General features: G+C 40.8%; 1 protein-coding gene across 1 annotated transcript in view; it reads left to right on the top strand.

The window, feature by feature from the left end:
- The window catches only part of LOC109926877 (ankyrin repeat domain-containing protein 31), a 107,233-nt gene that overhangs the window by 49,050 nt on the left and 35,181 nt on the right, over positions 1-23,002 (top strand). Inside the window, exons 15-16 of the mRNA XM_048593815.1 lie at positions 5,880-6,291; positions 6,925-7,122. Coding sequence (XP_048449772.1) covers positions 5,880-6,291; positions 6,925-7,122 — 610 coding nt within the window. The remainder of the gene's footprint in view (positions 1-5,879; positions 6,292-6,924; positions 7,123-23,002) is intronic.

A 23,002-nucleotide genomic window follows, 5' to 3' on the forward strand; every position in this document is an offset into this window, starting at 1 on the left:
TATAGAAAGGATGATTCCTATTTGCAAAATATGCACAACCAAAACAGAGGGAACCCCTTATTTCGATATTTGGTGATGGATCTATTCATCTATGTTCAATGAGAAATTCTACCTGATTGTCATGATTATTTTTCAAGATAGGTTGAAGTCAAAAATTGTGTCAAATTGTACACAACTACTGAAACAACTATTAGAACAACATAAGGTACTCTGAACCAGATAAAAACCAAAAGGACTGTGGATGCTGTAAATCAGGAACAAAAACAGAAACAAAAGTTGCTGGAAATCTTCACAGATGCTGCCAGACCTGCTAGGCATTTTCAGCAACTTCTGTCTTTGTATTCCTAATCAGATTGCCTCCAATAACGATCCACAATTTGCAAATGAATACTTCGTGCATTTTGCCAAAAATTTGATTTGTACACCTTACAAGTTCTCCACAATGTCCTCAGTCCAACGGTAAACCTGAATGAGAATCAAAAAACTGTTAACAATGGAGAGTTTCAAACAGCATTGCTAAACTACCGATCCACTCCTGTATCAGGTGGTATAGAACTGAGAATCATATAGTACAGAAGATGCCCTTTGGCCAATCAAGTCTGCACCAACTACTGATGGAAGAAAGTTGAGACCTCAACTTCCCATTCTACAATAAAAGTTATCTCCAGGGCTAGGAGTCAAGATTATCACCGAGTGCAAGCCACAGAGATGTTTTATGGACGCCCACAAGCTTCTAACTATAACAACAAACATTGTACCAGAAACAAGACCAAGGCAGACAAGGAGTAGTCATGCAGGGAGATGATATCAACAGAGATGTTATTTGGTAAATAACTCAGCAGGTGCTATAAAAAGAAGAAATCTCATTTCTACTCAAGAAAGATGTCAGTCAGACATTTGATGAATCAGATATTGAACCTGAAATTCAGAAAGAAGCTGATGCTACAAATCTCAATGAAGGCCTTCCAAGTCAAGAAACAAAGAGTTCAGAGAAAGACTATCAATATTTCAAATCTGACAAGAACAAAATCACAGAGATTGAAGCCTCTTGATTGATTGAAGCTGTCGTCTCAGAGACATGGTGGGTTTAGGTAGTATGTAAATGTAAAAATTTATATAAAATATATATATGTACATGGTCTTAGAGAAGAGATGTAGTATGGGTCTTTAAAATCTGAAACAGTGTAGCACTTCCCATTGTGAAGATATAAGAGATTATATGAGAGACAACTAGTCACTGTTCAAACCTATTGAAGACTTGGTAATGTTTCCTAACTAAAGATACAACAAAGATCACCTGTTGTCATTGCACCATCTGGCCATTCATAGGTGTCCTGCTGAACAGTTGACATTGGGCATTTTGCTTTTGCGCGTCTGTCCGGGGCTCCAGTAGAGAGGTCAGCAGCCATCCTTTCAGGGGTCTTTGTTGTCTGTGAGCATCAGTCTGCACTTTACAGGTTGGAGTGAAAAACTGAGGCAGCCTGTACCTGTTGAGAAGGCAGATGACATGTCCACTGCCAAGAAGTGAACATGCACATGGAGAAACTTCTTGTGGTAGAATACCAGTTGAACATCAAGAGACTGCAAACCCTTTCTGTTAGTATATCTGACTAGTGAATCACTTGGTGCCTTGATGGTTGCATGGGTGAAATTGAAGAAGCACTGAACCTGGGGTGATCCAGTGATGGAGGTGGAAATGCACTGTGTTCCCCCAATGACATGTCTATTATTAAAGGAATATGCTGTCTTGGTCCAGTACCAGAAGTGAAGATGTTTAAGACCACAGTGACTTCCTGCAGAGAGTTTTATCCCTCATGCCATGGGAAACAATATCTTACAGTGCTATTCTCATTGTTAGCTGGAGCCTTTGTTTACCATCGCTGACCATCTTGTTGATCTTGTCTGTTTTGACCCCTCAGTACCAATCACATTTAAAGCTTAGGATGAAGTGCCCACTTGCCTTTGCAACTGCGTACTGCCAAGGATATCTTCTGCCATGTGTGCACTCACCTTTTGCCTCCTGATCCTCTTATGGAGTCTAGGTGATGATTCTGGCAGGCATGACTGGCTTTCCATTCTGGGCCCTGAAATATCCCTTTCTTCTCTGTGTAGCATGAGCAATTTAACAATTATAATAGGAATAGGGATGAGAACAGATTCCTATCTCAACCTCCTCCTGTGTTACTCATTATTGCTGGCGCCAGTATCAGTGCCTTGAAATTGACACGCTGTCTGGTATTGATATTTTTGGAACCACCCAGCTTCCATTCATGTCTCCATAGACCCGTGGAAAATTCGCCACAGTACCTTTCTAATATTCCAAATTATTTGAATAGTCATTTTATGATTGTATTTACTTTTGTCGATTTTGATTTTTTTTGTAGATAATGTTGCTCAATTCGTCCATCTGTTGCACTATTTGTATTATCTTATCTTGGGTTCCTGGCTAAAGTCCAAAATTTTATTGCATTATTGAACTGAAACCATAATTGTATGCCAAAGAATCTTGCAGCCTTATATTTTCCATCTCATTCGAAGCTCCAGGATAACTCCTGTAATCAAATTTTTGATGGCTTTGCATGTAAAATCATTTTCACACCCCCTGTTTTGAAAAGGGCTTCTAGATCATACTTTTTACTTTGTGATAAGCTGTTTTCCAGTCAGGTATGTGACCTCGTAATTGCCAAAATGGCACCTGAAAGTATGATACTTCAGTGCTTAATTTTAGTTCTCACTATTTCTTATTGCTTATTGCTTTCTAGTAATTACTAACTCACTTACCTCTTCTGTACTGACTGTATTTAACTCCCGTGTGTGTAGAATTAAAACTTGCAGTTAACATTCTGATAATCCTCCAGTTTTGTTTTGTTGTTTGAAACATTCATATCAACAGGCACGTTTTTATATGTATTGCTGTTTCAATGAGCTAATGGAAGCAGATGAAAAAAACCATATAACTATAGGCCAGTCATCTTAATATCTGTTATTGGAAAGTGTCAAAGTATTATAAAGGATATATTAGCACAGCATTTTGAAATACTAGCATGATCAAGCAGTGTCAGCATGGCTTCATGAAGGGAAATCATGCCTCACAAATTTACTAGAATTCTTTGAAGAAGGCAGAGCAGTGGATGTTGTCAGTATGGGCTTCAGCAAGGCATTCAACAGTGTTCTGCATGATAGACTGGTTAGCAAGATTAGATCACATGGAATCCAGGGAGAGCTAGCCATTTGGATAAAAAATTGGCCTGAAAGGTAGGAGACAGAAGGCAGTGGCGGAGGGTTGTTTTTTAGTCTAGAGACCTGTGACCAGCGGTGTGCCACAAGGATCGGTGCTCGGTCTGCTGCTTTTTGTCATTTATATAAATGATTCGGATGTGAAAGTAGCCCCAACCTATTCAGCCTGTCCCTTTAGCTTAAACCTCCAAGCCTGGCAACATCCTTGTAAATCTTTTCTGAATCCTTCCAAATTTCACAACATCCTTCCTATAGCAGGGAGACCAGAATTGCACACAGTATTCCAATAGTGGCCGAACCAATGTCCTGTACAGTCACAATATGACCTCCCAACTCCTATACTCAATACAGTGTCCAACAAAGGCAAGCATAACAAATGCCTTCTTCAATATCCTATCTACCTGCAACTACACATTCAAGGCACTATGAACCTGCACTACAAGGTCTCTTTGTTCAGCAACACTCTACAGGACCTTACCATTAAGTGTTTAAGTCCTTCCCTGATTTGTCTTTCCAAAATGCAGGACCTCACATTTACCTAAATTAAACTCCATCTGTCACCCCTCAGCCCACTGGCCCATCTGATCAAGATCCTGTTGTACTCTGAATTAACCTTCTTTGCTGTCTACTACACTTCTGATTTTGGTGTCATCTGCAAATTTACTAGTCACACCTCCTATGTTCACATCCAAATCATTTATATAAATGACGAAAAGCAGTGAACCCAGCAACGATCTTCATGGCACACCACTGGTCACAGGCCTCCAATCTGAAAAACAATCCTCCACCACTACCCTGTCTTCTACCTTTGAGCCAGTTCTGTATCCAAATGGTTAGCTCTCCCTGTATTCCATGTGATGTAACCTTGCTAACCAGTTTCCCACGAGGAACCTTGTCACACACCTTACTGAAGTCCGTATAGATCATGTCCACCGCTCTGCCTTCATCAATCCTCTTCATTACTTCTTCAAAAAACTCAATCAAGGTAGTGAGACATGACTTCCCACGCACAAAGCCATGTAGATTACCACTAATCAGTCCTTGCCTTTCCAAATACATTTAAATCCTGTCCCTCAGAATCCCCTCCAACAACTTGCCCACCACTGATTTTAGGCTCACTGGCTTTTTCTGACCACCTTTCTTTAGTAGTTGCACCACATTAACCAACCTTCGGTCTTCCTTCACCTCACCTCTGGCTATTGATGATACAAAGGGGCCCAGCAATCACAGAGTTCTCAGGTACACCTGATCAGGTCCTGGGGATTTATCCACCTTTATGCACCTCCTCCTTTGTAATATGGACATTTTTCAATTTTCCCCACGTTATATATCTTCCCTATCCTTCTCCACAGTAAACACTGATGCAAAGTACTCATTAGTTTCTCCCCCAGTTCCACACATAGGCAGCCCTGCTGATCATAGAATCCCTACAGTTTGGAAACAGGCCCTTTGGGGTAACAAGTCCACACCAAACCTCTGAAGAGCAGCCCACCCAGACCCATCTCCCTGTAACCCACCTGATCTACACATCCCTGAATACTATGGGCAATCCACCTAACCTGCGCATCCTTGGACTGCAAGAGGAAACCAGAGCACCCAGAGGAATCCCATGCAGACATGGGGAGAATGTGTAAACGCAACACACGGACAGTCACCTGAGGCAGAAATCGAAGCTGGGTCCCTGGAGCTGTGTGGCAGCAGTGCTAACCACTGAGCCACTGTGCCACTTTAATTTGTGGAATTCTTTACCACAGAAGAGCTCTCAATGTTGTATCATAAGTATTTTCAAGGCTGAGATAAACTGATATTTAATCAGTAAGGGAATCAAGGGTTATAGGGAAAATACAGGAAAGTGAAGTTGAGAACTATCAAATCAGCCATGATCTCATTGAATGGCGGAGCAGGCTCAATGGGCTGAATGACCCACTGCAGCTCCTATTACTTTCGGTCTTATGTGAGGTGTGTTTCCTTTTAAGTTTGGAACCAGTACATTATTCCTTCCATTTGCTGCTTGATCTATTCATTTTTATACATTTGGAATGATGCCTTTATGAATCAGGAAACTTTTTTTCTATTTTATTCTAGAAAATAACTTGAGAGAACCCCAATGGTACTAATGCATGATGTCTCTAAATAGATGATTGTGCTGTGCACGTTGACTTCATATTAGGAATTCTGTCATTTATTAAAAACGCATCTAAAAATTTGCTGAATTAAAATTATTGTAAAGGCTAGTCTGTGTGTAAGATAATGTGCTATTGGAGGATTGTTTCTCCTCCTGATCTGATCAATTACAAATTTAGCTTGCTAAAGGAAATATTTTAGCGTGTTAACTGTTGTTGTGAATAACGTGCAAAGCAACCATATAATCTTGACTAAAATCATCCACTTGATAGAGAATCGTCATTAAATTATTGACCCTTACCTGCCCATAATTCTTAGAGTTTATTTATTTATGACAACATCTGTTGTGGGACTGTACGTGGCAGTAAAAATGAACTAACTGAAAGAAATAAATTAGCGTAACGTAAAATAAATTATTTAAGTTATATTTACTATTGTTCTACATGCTTGCTGCCATTTCTCAACAACTTCATGCTGCATGTAAAATGTATCAGTTTGTTCCCATTTTTATCCTACAGGATATCTCCCGGATCATTCAGACAGGACACACTACAGAAACAACTAACAGCTCTAGTCTCTCGGCAAAGGAGATTTCTAAATCTGCTACGGAAAAGAAAAGCATTAGATCAGAAGCTGCGCAATTACAAATTAAAACAACAGCAATTGCAGCAAAATAATACTGTAAACCCGACCAAAAGTTTGGCTTGTACTATTGAGAGCACCATCCGGACAGATACTTGCTCAAATGAAGGACAGGTTTTGAATCAAAGTGAGGAACTGAGTGCTAATTCTGCTAATGAAACCTCTCAAGAAACATACATACCTCGTCCATCTTCCAACCCAGAATTCATGCAAAAACAGATTTGTTTGAATCAGGGTGAGATAGGTATTGCTGCCAATCAGAATACAGATAAAAGAGATATTCTGCAAGTAAATACAGCTGGATTTAGCAATCAAAGATCTGACAGTGCTTGTCTACTAAATGGCACAAGTAGCAACAGCAATATATGTACAGTAGGTACTTCCAAATCTGTCTCAAATAAAGGGGATGCAAATACTTTGCCACCACATTCTCTAGACACATCACAAGTTCAAATGGAAACATTAAACACAAAACAAACTGACTACATAAATTTAACAGCATGCAGTATCTCTGGCCAGAGTAGTCTTTTGAATATCATACAGTCAACTAATAATCCAGAAAAGAGTTTTGAAAATAATCCTAATTATACACTCTTGAACACTGAAACATCCAATCTTAATCACAAGGAGGTCATCAACATAAATCCAATTCAAATCTGCCATAACACTCAAAATGGTCATATTCCATCAGTTGTCACACAACCAGTAGTAACATTTCCACTAAAGAATTCAGTACAGATATCTCATGTTATCCAACCGATAACATCACAATTGAAATCTAACTATCACCTATTGCCAAGTACATCACAGTGGGTTTGGAATCAACAACAGAATTTGCACTCTAAAACTGTAGAGCTGAGTGGTAAATGTCCGCCTGCTGGGATGTTAAATGCTGTTCAGCCAAACCAATGCACTCCGCAGGTAAAGACCACGCAGGTTACGCAGAGCATTCAAAATAACAACCTGATGAGTGTTTCCACTCTGTCTGGAAAACAGAAGGATTCAGAACCTCTACCAGAGGATAAAGGAAGTGGACACAGAAGGCAGCTACACTTAATAGACCTAATCAGTGATGGATTGATTCAGCCAGGAGAAGATGTCCTGGAAGTCAAACTGCAGGTAAATCGTTAAAACGAAACAATGTCGTGGTAAGAAGTATTTTTACTAAAAAGTGCGTTAAATAAATTGATTCTCCTACCTGATGTGCCATATCATAAATGGAAATACGGAACTGTCTGCTTAAAAAAAAGTTTGATAGATTTTTGTTAGGTAAAGGTATTCCCAAAGTCATAGAATGGTACAGCCCAGAATCTGGCCTGTGTGTGTGTGTTAACTGTTCAATTGAGCAGTTGCCCTAGTTCTGCTCCCATGCTTCCCCATGCCCCATAACCCTGCATGTTCTATCTGTTCAGATAATATTGTAGTTCATCTATGAACGCCTCTATTGAATCTGCCTCCACCACACTGTCAGGCAATGCATTCAAAGTCTAACCGCCCACTGAATGATAAGGAATTGTCATGTCGCCATTGCTTCTTTTGCCAATTACCCTAAAACTGTGTCCTCTTTATCTTGACTCTTGGACAGTTTTTGTCTATCTGCTGTGTCCAGACTACATATCATTTGAATATCACCATCAAATCTCTGCTCAGCCTTTCTTCTCCAATGAAATCATCCCAATTTCTCCAATATAGCCTCTTAACTGAAATTCCTCATCCCTGAAACGATTCTCTGGAATCTTTTCAGCAGTCTTTCCAATATCTTCAAATTCTTCCTAAACTGTGAGGCCCAGAACCATATACAATACCCCATGTTCATTACAGCAGTAGCATTGCCCTCATCAACTCTCTGCGGGCAGCTAGTGATGTAGTGGTAATGTCACCAGACTACTATTCCAGAGGCACAGAATAATGCCGTGGGGCATGTTCCAGTTGCCGCACAATTGGAAGGTTGTGATTGCACTGGGGAGGTTGCAGAGGTGATTCATTGGGATGTTGCCAAGTTTGGGGTATTTTAGCTATGAAGAATGGCTGGATAGACTGTAGTTGTTTTCTTTAGAGCAGAGAAAGCTGGGGGGAAGATGTTTGTAAGACTATGAGGTACATGGACAGGCTGGATAGAATCCCTACAGTGTTGAAGCAGGCCATTTGGCCCATTGAGTTCACACCAATCCTCTGAAGAGCATCCCACCTAGACCTAAACCATCACCCCCAATGCCCTGCATTTCTGATGGCTAATCCACTTAGCCTGCACATCACTGGACACTATGGGCAATTTAGCATGGCCAATCAGCGTAACCTGCATATATTTGTACTGTGGGAGGAAACCAGTGCAGAATGGAGAGAATGTGCAAAATTCACATAGACAGTTGCCTGAGGGTGGAATTGAACACAGGCCACTGGTCCTGTGAGAAGTAGTGCTAACCACAGAGCCACCATGTCATCCCTCTGATACATGGTAGCTGTTCCTCCTAGTTGAAGTGTTAATCACAAGGGACATAATTCCTAAGGAAAAGTTCTAGCAGTGCTTTCTTTTTCATTCAATGTGAAGCATACTGCTGTAGAGACTTTCTTGAACACACTCTAGGAAACCTTGCTCTTTCTGCTCTTTACGCGATTACTATTATCCCTTTTTATATTTGCATAATTAAAGTCCTCAAATATGATAATTCTTACAATTTCCTTGCAAATTTGTTCCTCTATATGTTTCCCACTAGTTGATAGTCGCTAGACTGCACTTAGTCATGTAATTGAACCATTTTGTTCCCCAGTTCAAAGTAAAAAAGATTCAATCCCTGACCACTCTGGAACAATGTCCTTCTCTCCAGCATTGCAATGTTCTCCCTAATCAATACCACTACCTCTCCCCATTTCCTTTATTTCCTATCTTTCCTAAATAGCTTGTATCCAGGGATATTTAATATCCAGTCCTAACCTTCTTTGACCCTGGTCTCTGTTTTAGCCACAGTATCATAGGCTGAATTTTATGTCTCATTGGGATAGCCAACCCAGAATTGTGTAAATTATGGACTCCACATCATTTTGGATAGACTTAGACGCATAACATAAATTGTGCAATTAACAGGCGTTGAGTATGCTCTCAACCAACAAGAGTTATTGAGGTTGGGGTGTCCGGCCACCAAACTGGAAGACCATGACCTGGAAGGAGGCCATAGCCATTCATTTAAAGGAATATCAGGAGCCCCAGGGCTGAGAACTTGTGAGGAAAGAATTTTAGTTTGTGAATAAGGTTTTGATCTATGAGGTGAGTGCCAACTGTTGTGTATTTGTGTGTTTTTTATTATCTATCAGTCGATTAATTGAACTGCGGCAGGCTGGAGGAAGTTCAATGTATTTCAGACAGACACCTGAGTATTGCAGGAATTTCTGGTGAATCAGTCACATTTCCTTGAGTCATCACCTTGTGGTTTCACAAATGGCCAAGAGAAGGCAGAGTGCTGCTCACCAGCATGGAAGGAAAATAACAGTGATAAGGTTCAATGTCAAATCCTGTGCGTCCTCCTCGAGGCTGTAAATATGAAGAGAGAGGTCCTATGCCTGCTGACAGCAAAAGGAGCCTCACAACCTGACCAAAGCAGCCTGAGAGGAGGTCATTAGCCTTGAAGTCATATGAAGAACTTGGATGCAGTGCAGGGAAGTGCCTCAGCAACCTTATATAATCTGCCAGATTGAGGGAGGCTTTATTTTGGAATTGTACAAGCATGGAGGAAGCATGTGGGAAGGCTCAATGACGATATTATAATGTTACACTGATCAAAAATGTAAAGTTCCATGGTAAACTGATGTCACTGTACACTGTAGGCCTAATCATGGGTTTTTGGGGAAGGATGTGAAGAGGAAAGTGGACAGCAGGGCAAGGGAAAGAAATTTGAAAGATTCATTGTCCATTTGGTGCTGCAGACTCCTGCACCTGTGGACTTTTTAGAGGTCAGAAGAGTGAACAGTGCAGTAAATATCAAATCTTTGTAAAGTTGCCTTTCCATTAAGGAGAAGATGGCTCACAGTGCCTGTAAGAGGCAGTGTACAGGAGGTAGTGCGCCATACCTGGTGATCTTCAAGCCTGTGGAGCAGAACGCTTTGGAGATGGTCCATTGGAGAAAGTAAGATACAAGAATGGCCTGGGGCTGGTTAGACAGCAGGGAATATTGTGCACAAATTTGAGAACTACATGTCAAATGTAGAATATATATGTACTCAAGTTGGAAGTTGAAGATCGCAGTATCCTGTGTTTTTGTCTGCTGCAGAAGTAGACTACCAGAAGCTACAAGAAACATTCTGTGGAGCCCATAGTAATCTCTGAGGAGAAAGAGAAGTCTCCAGAGAGTAAAGTGACACATCCCCAATCCTTGCTGGCAGTCAGTACAAGTACAGATACCGGCACCTTGATGGATAATTGCTTTTCAAAACAATAGAAAGCACAATCTGGTGAGGACAAATCACTGTCACACATGCAACCAATGGAGACAGGGATGGATACAGAGAGTTCCAAAATCATAAAACCCTCTGAAAGAAAAAAAATTCTCTTCGCATCTCTGTCCTAACTTTTAAACAGTAGCCCTTAGTGCTGGTGTCACCCACAAGACCATTCAGGACCCTATATAAAAGCAAAGTACTGTGGATGCTGGAGATCTGAAATAAGAGCAGAAAGTGCTGAGAAAACTCAGCATGTTTGGCAGCATTTGTAAAGGGAGAAACAGAAACACTGTTTTGAAGAAAAGTCATTGGACTCGAAATGATAACTCTCTCTCCCTCCAGAAATGCTGCCAATTTTGCGGATGTTCTGCAGCACTTTCTGATTTTATTTCAGGATTTTATACGCTGTACTTTAATCAAGTCGCTTCTTGCACTTCTAAAGTCTAGTGGAAACGAGACAATTGTGTCTAGCCTTTCCACATGAGACAGCCTGCTCATTGCAGGTTTCAATTTAATAAGCCTCTTCCGAACCTCAGCCTCCAAGGCATTTACATCCTTCTGAAACAAGGAGATCAAAACTGCACACCATATTCAAGGTTTGACTTTAATGACCAATTTAAACATCTTCCCCATGACAGATGTCTAGCTAACCGGCTTATAGTTTGAGATAGCAAGAGCTGCAGATGCTGGAGTCAGAAATAACAAAGTGTGGAACTGGAGGAACACAGCAGGCCAGGCAGCATCAGAGGAGCAGGAAAACTGATGTTTCGGGTCGGGATCCTTCAGAAGAAGGGTCCTGACCCGAAACGTCAGCTTTCCTGCTCCTCTGATGCTGCCAGGCCTATAGTTTCCTGGTTTCTGTCTCCCTTCTTGGTTAGAGGTGTTATATTTGCTATATTCAATTCTAATAGAAAATTTCCTGAATTTTTTTTATAGATCTTTGGGATTTAAACAAAGATTAACACCAATGCATTTACCATCTCGTCAGCAATCTCTTTTATGACGCTAGGATGAAATCCATCTGAAGCCAGAGACTTATTAGCTCACAGCTCCATCAGTTTGCTCAGTACCACTTCCCTCATGATTATAACTTCATGAAGTTTCTCTGGCCCACCTCCTGACTTACACTCATTAAGATATGCTTTTTGTATCCTTTATAGTGAAGACAGAAGCAAGGTATTTGTTCATTTCATTCACCATTTCTTCATTATCGATTATTGAGTCTAATTCAAAAGGAAGGACCTACCATCTGTGGCTAATTAAAGATGTTAGAAAAAGAGCCAAACATAAGGAAAAACCATATAACTACACAAAGATAATTAGCAGGTTAGATTAATCAGAAGAAAGAAATTTGAGAGAAAGCTAGCTAGAAATGTAAAAACGAAAAACAAGAGTTTCCAAAGGTATTTACAAAGGAAAAGAGTAAGCAAAGTGAGTGTTTGTCCTCTAAACAGTGAGAAAAAGGAGTGAATAATAGATAATAAGAAAATAGCAGATAAAATAAATAAATATTTTGCTTCTGTCTTCATGATATAACATACAAGAAATATTCCAGTAAGAAAAACTTCAGGAAATTGCAGTCAGTATGGAAGTAGTCCTGAACAATGTGACGGAGCTGTGGGTTGACTCGGCCCTGGGTCATGATGGACTTCATCCTAGTGTCCAAAAAGAAGTGGCTAATAAGGTACTACATGTGTTGATGTCAATTGGCAAATTGCAAATATAAACCCTGTAGTCAAGAATGGGAGGAGATAGAAAACAGAAAACTACAGGCCAGTTAGCTTTACGTCTGTCACGGAAAATATGTTAGAATCAATCATTAAGGAAGTTATAACTTGGCACTTAGAAAAACTCAAGGTAATAAGGAAGAGTCAGCCTGGTTTTGATAAAGGAAAATATTTTAACAATTTGTCAGTGTAGACTGGATGGGCCAAAAGGCCTTTTCTGTTACATACGAATCTGTGAATTTATTGGAGTTCTTTGAAGGATAACATTTGCTGTTTATAAAGGAGAACCTGTGGATGTACTGTACTTGGATTTCCAGAAAATATTTGATAAGGTCCTGCATCAAAGGTTATCATGGAAAATAAAAGCGCAAGTTTTAGATGAGTTATATATTGGCATGAGTAGAGGATTGGCTGACTGGTAGAAAACAGAGAGGATGCATAAATGGATCTGTGAATGGCAGAATTTGATGAGTGGAGTCCCACAGGACTCTGTGCAGGGGCTTCAAATTTTTCCAATTTACATAATTGAATTAGATGATGGGAGCAAAGGGACGATAGCTAAATTTGCAGATGATGCCGTGATAAGTAGGAAGGTATATCATGAAGAAGACATAAGGAAGTTGCAGGCAAATTTACATAGATTCGGTGAATGCGTCCAATCTGGTAGTTGGAGTATAATGTGTGAAAATATGAAGTTTTGCTCTTTGGTGGAAGAATAAAAAAGCAGAGTATTACTTAAATGTAGTACAGCAGATTTCCAAGGTGCAGACGGAATTCAGAGCTCTGCTGCGTGAATCACAAGATGTTAATATATGGAAACGACAAGCAATCAAGCAGGCTAATGGGATGTTATCCTATATTACCAGAGGAATTTAACATTAAAAATGATAATGTGTACTTTAGTTATTTAGGGCATTGGAGAGTCTACATCTTGAATACTGTGTGCATTTTTGGTCTTCTTATTTCAGGAAGGATGTTACTGCATTGGAGGTAGTTCAGAGGAGGTTTACTAGATTGATATCTGAAACAAAAGGGTCATCTTAGAGGGAAAGATCGGATAGGCTTGGGCTTGTTTGCACTGGAGTTTAGAAGAGTGAGGGGTATAAGAGATCCCGAATGGAGATCATATTCTGAGATGCTGTTTTGTACTTGTGGATCAGTCCAGAAGTAGTAGGACATTGTTTTAATGTTATGGATTGCCCTTTCAGGATAGAGATGAGAAGAATTTTTTTCCCTCAGAGTGTTGTGTGACTTTGGAACTTTCTGCCTCAGAAAATGTTGGAAGCAGGGTCATTGAATGTTTATGAGACAGAGGTGGATAAATTCTTGTTAGGCAGGGGAATCAAAGGTTATTGGGGTGGATAGGAATGTGGAATTCAACACATAAACAACTGAACTATAATCTTAGTGAATAGCTGAGCAGGCTTGAGAGGCTAGGTAATCTACTTCTGCTCCCAGTTTGTGTGTTTCCATATCATTTCCTTTCCCTCTTCTTTGATTAACAATTTAAAATATTTTCAATATTGACACAGTAGCCCCTTCAAACACTCACTGCCCTGCTTCACAGCCATCTGTAAATAAATTGTCATGCTCTCTATATTAAATCCATTACTTTTAATTTCACATTTAAACTCTTTTGCATTAAAGCTCGCTCTTTCCCTTTCCTGTAATTCCCTGTCAAAAATATTCTTAAATGTTGACTCAGTGGCTGCTTCAGTCACTAACTGTACAGCCTCATAACCCTCTGTAAATAATACTGTCATCTTCTCTGTACTAAATCTGTTGCATTCAATTTCATACTTAAGTTTCTTATTTAAGATCCCACATTGATTACATTATGAAAAGAAATAAAAATCAAAACTGTTATGAAGACATGACCAGCATAAACAGTTTTTTCCTACTTGCTCGATCAAACCCCTTCATAATTTTGAATATTTATATCAAGGTCCTCCTTAACCTCCTCTGGTCTAAGATGAACAACCCCAGCTTCTCCGAACTGTCCAAATAACTTATCCATGTTGTCATACTGTTGCATCTTCTCTACAATGTGTCCTAAAGTATGGTTCCTATAATTGCACACAATACTCCAGCTGACGCTCAACCAGTAACTCATAGAGATTTAACACAACTTTCTTGTTTTTGTATTCAATGATTCTGTAGTACAAAGCCAAGTATCTGCATAAATTCTTTACTGTCTTATTAACTTGCCATCCTACCTTCAAAGATTTGTGAATATGTGCCCAATGCCCTTTGCTGACTCACTCCCATTTAGGTTATGTAAGATTATGCACACATTTTCCCTCTCAGGGTTCATCACAGTTCTAAAAAGGCAAAATTAATGGTACTTTACTCGAACGCATCCAGTATTTGTAACAAAGTAGATGAATTATTTGCACAAATACGGGTTAACAGATATGATCTTTTAGCCATGGAGACATGGTAATGTAGAGATCAAAGCTGAGGACTAGATATTCAAGGTACGTCATTTTCACTCAGTTAGCTGAACAATTGGTTTATAAAGTAGTGTGATGCCAACAGCATGGGTTCAGTTTCCGTCACCACTGAGGTTACCGTGCAGGACTCTCCTCAACCTCTCCCCTCACCTGAGGTATGGTGGCCTTCAGGTTAAACCATCACCAGTCATTGCTCTTTAATGAGAGAGTAGCCCTATGGTCTGGTAAGACTATGGCGACTTGTTTGAGACAGGAAGGAAAGGGTAGTAGGGTAGTGGTAGAGTTGGTATGGGGTGGAATAAATATGATAGTAAGAAATAATCTTGAATCAGAAGATGTAGAATCCATATGAATGGAAGCAAGGAATAAAAAGCGACAGAAGACATTGGTACAAGTAGTCTATTTGCCTCTTCACGGTAGCTATGTGGTGAGATGAAGAGCAATTCAGAAAACAGTGAGGGCATGTAACAAAGAAATTACAATAATCATGAGTGTCCTTAATCTTCGTGTATTGAGACAGTCAGATTGGCAGAGAAACCCATGAGGAAGAATTCATAGGGTGAAATTGGGACACTTTTCTAAAACATTACGTGGTGGATCCAACCAAGGATCAGGTTATTTTAGATTTGGTAATGTGTAACGAGGCAGGTTTAATAAATGATCTCAGAGTAAAAGATTCTGTCAGAAACAGTAACCATATCATGGTAGAATTTAGCAATCAGTTTGACAGGGTTGAACTTCAGTTGGAAACAACTTTTCTAAGCTTAAATAAGAGTACATACAAAGGAATGAGAGCTGATCTGGCTGGAGTTAAACGATAAAGGAATTTAGCAGCAATGATGGTTAAGGCACAATGGTATACATTTAAGAAAATAGTTCATGGCTTACATTAAAGATATATTCTAGTGAGGATGAAGAGGATAAGCCAATCATAGTTAATCAGGGAAGTTAAGGGGAGCTTCGTGTCGGAAGAAAAAAAAATCATACAATGTGGCAAAGTTAGTAGTAAACCAGAAGTTCCGGGAAGTTTTAAAACTCAACAAAAGATGGCCAAAAAATTAATAAAATGGGAGAAAGCAAACTTTGAGGGTAAACTTGCACGTAGGGCCAAGATAGACATTGAAAACTTCTTTAGATACCTAAAGAGAAAGAGAGATGCCAAAGTGAACATAGGCCCCTTAGAGAATAGGGTTGGGAATTTATAATGGAGAGCTAAGAAATGGCAGAGGAGTCCAACACATACTTTGCATCAGTTTCTACAGTAGGAGACACTAATAACATTTCAAAATTACTAAATATTCAAGGGGCAAAAAGAAGCGAGAAATAAATAGAGTCACAATCGCTAGAGAAAAAGTGCTAGGGAAACTAATGGTAATGATTGACTTGATGAGATATCAATAGCTACAGAGATAGTAGATGCACTGGCTGTAATCTTCTAGTAATCCTTAAATTTTGGAAAAGTGCCAGAAGGTTGGAAAATTGCCAATGTAGCATATTCATTTAAAAAGGGAAAGTCAGAAAGAAACTGAACTATAGGCCAAGGTCAAAAATCACACGACACCAGGCTTTAGTCCAACAGGGTTATTTGAAGGCACAAGCTTTTGGAGTCTCACTCCTTCTTCAGAAGTCAGTGAGAGAGGTGGCATCAGACACAGAATTTATAAACAAAAGATCAAAGGTACTCCTTCAGAGTACCCTACATTCTACAGGTGATACCACCACACTATACGCTCTCACACATGCACATATGCACGTACACTCTCTCACACAAGCACACTCGCACACACATACAGACTCACACGGACCGTCTCTCATGCACACACACTCACATGCACACACACACACACAGAAACACTCTCTCTCTCTCTCCCTCATACATACACAATCTCTCTCCCTCACACACACACATGCTCTCTCTTCCTCTTGCATATGTGTGTGCACACACAAACATACGTACTCACACAGACCCTCTCTCATACACACTCACATACTCTCTCATGCACATACCCACACACACTCACTCTCATGCACACACACACTCTGTCTCTCCCACACACACACACTCTCTTCCTCTCTCACACACACACATGTGCACGCGTACATAAACATAAATCTATGGGGTGAATTTGCATTTGCAGATTTGTAATTCAGATCCATTCTATTTTGTTCAAAAAGCACACAATTTGTAGACAGTGTAGCATTTTATAAATTCCTACTTTGGAAATAAAACCAGTTTGACTCCAAGTTGATACACAGCCACATTCAAAACAAGGCCTCACACCTAAAATGCATTGTCTGACCTGGGATATCACCTCTGGTATACTGAGGGAACTATTAAAACCTTTAGTTATCTTGGGGCAGTGACTTGAAAGAAATTCTGGCATTTGCATATTAATCCTTTCCAACTCATTAAAGATTTAACAGCCATCTTAGGTTAGTTCAACACATTTCACATCAGTTCTATGACACTTTGATCTTTTGTTTATGAATTCTGTGTTTGATGCTGTGTCTTTCACTGACATCTGAAGAAGGAGTGAGACTCCGAAAGCTTGTGCCTTCAAATAAACCTGTTGGACTATAACCTGGTGTCATGTGATTTTTGACCTTGGCCTATAGTTCACTGTTTCTTTCTCTCTTTATCTTTTTAAATGAATATTTTCCAACCCTCTGGTACTTTTCCAGAATTTAAGGATTACTAGAAGATTACAGCCAGTGCATCCACTATCTCTGTAGCTATTGATATCTCATCAAGTCAATCATTACCATTAGTTTCCCTAGCACTTTTTCTCTAGTTCACCATTATAAATTCCAGTCTTATTCTCTAAGGGGCCTATGTTCACTTTGGCATCTCTCTCCCTCTTCAGGTATCTAAAGAAATTTAAGAATATTTTTGTCAGGGAATTATAGGAAAGGGAAAGAGCAAGCTTCAATGCAAAAGGGTTTAAATGTGGAGTTAAAAGTAATGGATTTAATATAGAGAGCATGACAATTTATTTACAGATGGCTGTGAAGCAGGGCAGTGAGTGATTGAAGGGGCTACTGTGTCAATATTTAAAATATTTCAGATTGTTAATCAAAGAAGAGGGAAAGGAAATGATATGGAAACACACAAACTGGGAGCAGAAGTAGATTACCTAGCCTCTCAAGCCTGCTCAGCTATTCACTAAGATTATAGTTCAGCTGTTTATGTGTTGAATTCCACATTCCTATCCACCCCAATAACCTTTGATTCCCCTGCCTAACAAGAATTTATCCACCTCTGTCTCATAAACATTCAATGACCCTGCTTCCAACATTTTCTGAGACAGAAAGTTCCAAAGTCACACAACACTCTGAGGGAAAAAAAATCTTCTCATCTCTATCCTGAAGGGGCAATCCATAACATTAAAACAATGTCCTACTACTTCTGGACTGATCCACAAGTACAAAACAGCATCTCAGAATATGATCTCCATTCGGGATCTCTTATACCCCTCACTCTTCTAAACTCCAGTGCAAACAAGCCCAAGCCTATCCGATCTTTCCCTCTAAGATAACCCTCTTGTTTCAGATATCAATCTAGTAAACCTCCTCTGAACTACCTCCAATGCAGTAACATCCTTCCTGAAATAAGAAGACCAAAAATGCACACAGTATTCAAGATGTAGACTCTCCAATGCCCTAAATAACTAAAGTACACATTATTATTGTTAATGTTAAAATTCTCTGGTAATAAAGGATAACATCCCATTAGCCTGCTTGATTATTGTTTGTATCAATATATTAACATCTTGTGATTCATGCAACAGAATTCCGAAATCCCTCTGCACCTTGGAAATGTGCTGTACTTTATTTAACTAATACTCTGCTTTTTATTCTTCCACCAAAGAGAAAATCTTCGCATTTTCCCACATTATTTTTGAGTTTGTCCATCCCAGTACAACACAGGCACCTCCACATCAGAACTATAGACCAGTTAGTTTAACATCTGTTATTAGGAATATGTTAGAGTATATTATAAAGAAATACGTAATATAATCAAGCAGAGTCACTGTGGCTTCATGAAGCTGAAATCATGCCTGACAAATTTACTAGAATTCTTTGAGGAGGTAACAAGCAGGATAGATAAAGGGTAAGCAGCGGATATAATATAGTTGGACTTTTAGAAAATGTTTGATAATGTACCACACATTAGGTTATTTAATGAGATAAGAGACTTTGATGTTGGAAATCAGATATTAGCATGGCTAGAGGATTGGCTTACTAATAGAAAACAGAGTTGAGATAAGGAGGCATTTTCAGGGTAGCAACCTTGTAAGTAATGAACTGCCACAGGGATCAGTGCTGGGGTCACATATTCACAAAATATATTAATGACTTGGTTGAGGAAAGTGAATGTGTTATAGCCAGGTTTGTGGATGACACAAGAATAAATAAAAAGGGAAGTGTTGAGGATGACATAAAGAGTCTGCAAAGGAATGTCAATAGGTTAAGCAAGTGAGCAAAAACTTGGTAGTTGAAATATAATATGGGAAAATGTGAAGTTATTCAATTTGTCAGAAGAATAGATGGGTTGAGTGTTTAGTAAATAGAGAAAGACTGCAGAAAACTATGAAACAGGGATTTCGGAGTACTGATAGAGTCATACAGCATGGAAACAGATTCTTTGGACCAACTTGTCCACGCCAACCAGCTATCCCAATCTGACCTAGACCCATTTGCCAGCATTTGGCCCATATCTCTCTAACCCTTCCTATTCATATACCCATCCAGATGCCTTTTAAATGTTGTAATTGTACCTGTGTCTACCACTTTCTTTGGCAGATTGTTCCATACATGCACCACCCTCTGCTCTCACCATAAATCTATGGCCTCTACTTTTGTACTCCCCTACCCTAGGAAAAAGACCTTGGCTATTCATCCTCATTCATGAATCACATAAAGCTAACATTCAAGTAGAGCAGGAAATGGTGGCAAACAAAATGTTGGCTTTTATTTCAAAGAGAATGGAGTATAAAAGTAGGGACATTTTGCTAAAACTAAACAAGGCACTAGTCAGACCCAGCTGGAATACTGACAGTTTTGCGAACCTTATTAAAAGAAAAATATACAGGCATTGAAGACAGTGCAGAGAAGGTTCACTGGACTGATACCTGGTGTGGACGGACAGTCTTATGAGGTTGAGTAGATTTGGCTTGTACTCATTGGTATATATGAGAATAAGAGGTGACCTTATTGAAACATAGAAGACTCTTAGACGACTTGACAGGGTAGATGTGGAAAGGTTGTCCCCCTTGTTGGAGAGAGCCAGACAGTGTAATCTTAGAGTTCAGGGCTGCACATTTAAGACAGAGATCAGGAGAAATTCCTCTGCACAGAAATGTGTGAATTTGTGGACCTTTTTACTACAAAAGTCTGTAGAGGCTGGGTCATTAAGTATATTAAAGTTTGAGATAGTTTTTTTTAATCAGTAAGGAAATCAAAGGTTATATGGAAAAGGCAGTGAAGTAGAGCTGAGGATTATCAGATCAACCATGATCTCATAGAATTGCAGAACAGACACATTAGGCTGAATGGCCTATTTCTGTTCTTCCATCTCATGGTTTTACCTGTGTTCAATTATATCTGTCTATTTCACCAGTATGTATCTTTCTGAAGTCTCCTGGTGTCCTCTTCACTATTTACAGTGTTGCCAAATTTTGTATTGTCTAAAAATGTATAAAATATTATTTTTATACCCAAGCCTAGATCATTCATTTTTAAGAAGGAAGGCAAATATCTTAGTACCCAATTGTATACTTCTAATCTGTCAGAAAAATACAGCTGTTTATTATTTCTGACTAAAGGAGTAAAATGCATGTCGTATGCTTTCATTAGCTACCATTTATGAAAAAGTACTGGATATGATGAGTGATGAACTTGTGGATCATTATTTTTGGTTTAATAGAAAGTCCAGATAATAAAAAAATGTTGGTTTCTTATCCTTAGGGATCTTGTTATAAAGCTGAATTACTGGCTTCTGGTTTAATCAGAAGTAAAGATGGAGCCACCCATCGTAACCCTGTGCGATGGATCAAAGCGCTTTTAGGAGATCAAATACCAGTCAGCAAGAAATTTGCATGGAGCAAGGTACAAGATATAAAAACTGTAGAAAACAAAATTACTGGGATAATTTGGTCAATTTTACTTCAGGAGTGTAGTGTTATTATGGCTTGGACATTTTCTAATGTATTTGTAAAATAAAATTAATGGAAAAGTCAGTTTTAAAGGCAAAGGATTGCTTAGATAGCTTCCAAAACATCAGAGCAACATACTATCAGAGATAGTAGGAACTGCAGATGCTGGAAAATCTGAGATAACAAGGTGTAGAGCTGGATGAACACAGCAGGCCAAGCAGCATCATAGGAGCAGGAAGGCTGACGTTTCGGGCCTAGACCTTCATCAGAAATGGAGGAGGGGAAGGGGGGTCTGAAATAAATAGGGAGAGAGGGGGAGGCGGATAGAAGATGGATAGAGGAGAAGATAGGTGGAGAGGAAACAAACAGGACAAAGAGGCGGGGATGGAGCCAGTAAAGATGAGTGTAGGTGGGGAGGTAGGGAGGAGATAGGTCAGTCCAGGGAGGACGGGTGCGTGCGGGATGAGGTTAGTACGTAGGAAATGGGGGTGCGGCTTGAGGTGGGAGGAGGGGATAGGTGGGAGGAAGAACAGGTTAGGGAGGCAGGCACGAGCTGGGCTGGTTTTTGGGATGCGGTAGCGGGAGGGGAGATTTTGAAGCTTATGAAATCCATATTGATACCATTGGGCTGCAGGGTTCCCAAGCGGAATACAAGTTGCTGTTCCTGCAACCTTCGGGTGGCATCGTTGTGGCACTGCAGGAGGCCCAGGATGGACATGTCGTCTGAGGAATGGGAGGGGGAGTTGAAATGGTTCGCAACTGGGAGGTGCAGTTGTTTATTGCGAACCGAGCGTAGATGTTCTGCAAAGCGGTCCCCAAGTCTCCGCTTGGTTTCCCTGATGTAGAGGAGGCCACAACGGGTACAGCGGATGCAGTATACCACATTAGCAGATGTGCAGGTGAACATCTGGATGTGGAAAGTCTTCTTGGGGCCTGGGATGGGGGTGAGGGAGGAGGTGTGGGGGCAGGTGCAGCACTTCCTGCGATTGCAGGGAAAAGTGCCGGGTGTGGTGGGGCTGGAGGGGAGTGTGGAGCGGACAAGGGAGTCACGGAGAGAGTGGTCCCTCCGGAAGGCAGATAAGGGTAGGGAGGGAAAGATGTCTTTGGTGGTGGGGTCGGATTGCAGATGGCGGAAGTGTCGGAGGATGATGCGTTGGATCCAGAGGTTGATGGGGTGATACGTGAGGACGAGGGGGATTCTTTTTTGGTTGTTATTGCGGGGAGGCTGGAGGCCGTGGGTGGGAGGTCACCTGAGGTGATGATGTTGTGGATGGTTTGGGAGATGATGGTTTGGTGCTCGGGGTGGGGTCATGATCAAGGGGGCGGTAGGAGGAGGTGTCGGAGAGTTGGCGTCTGGCCTCGGCGATGTAGAGGTCAGTGCGCCATACTACAACTGCGCCTCCCTTGTCCGTGGGTTTTATGGTGAGGTTGGGATTGGAGCGGAGGGCTGCACGTTCTGCGGGGGAGAGGTTCGAGTGGGTGAGAGGGGTGGAGAGGTTGAGGCGATTGATGTCTCGACGGCAGATGGAGATGAAGAGGCCTCCGACCTCATCGTTCCCCAACCTCGCACCGCCCGCTTCTGTCTCCTTCCCAAAATCTACAAACCTGACTGCCCTGGTCGACCCATTGACTCCGCCTGCTCCTGCCCCACCGAACTTATCTCCACCTATCTCGACTCCATTTTCTCCCCCTTGGTCCAGGAACTCCCTACCTGCGTCCGTGACACCACCCACGCCCTCCACCTCCTCCAGAACTTCCAATTCCCCGGTCCCCAACATCTCATCTTTACCATGGACGTCCAGTCCCTATACACCTGCATTCCCCATACAGATGGCCTAAAGGCCCTCCGCTTCTTCCTGTCCCGCAGGCCCGACCAGTCCCCCTCCACTGACACCCTCATCCGCTTAGCCGAACTCGTCCTCACCCTCAACAACTTCTCTTTCAATTCCTCCCACTTCCTACAGACAAAGGGGGTGGCCATGGGTACCTGCATGGGCCCAAGCTATGCCTGCCTCTTTGTAGGTTACGTGGAACAATCCCTCTTCCGTACCTACACTGGCCCTAAACCCCACCTCTTCCTCCATTACATTGATGACTGTATCGGCGCCGCCTCGTGCTCCCACGAGGAGCTCGAACAGTTCATCCACTTCACCAACACCTTCCACCCCAACCTTAAGTTCACCTGGACCATCTCTAACACCTCTCTCACCTTCCTGGACCTCTCTGTCTCCAT

Source organism: Rhincodon typus, chromosome 3 (genome assembly GCF_021869965.1).
Source record: "Rhincodon typus isolate 14 chromosome 3, sRhiTyp1.1, whole genome shotgun sequence".
NCBI lineage: Eukaryota > Metazoa > Chordata > Chondrichthyes > Orectolobiformes > Rhincodontidae > Rhincodon > Rhincodon typus.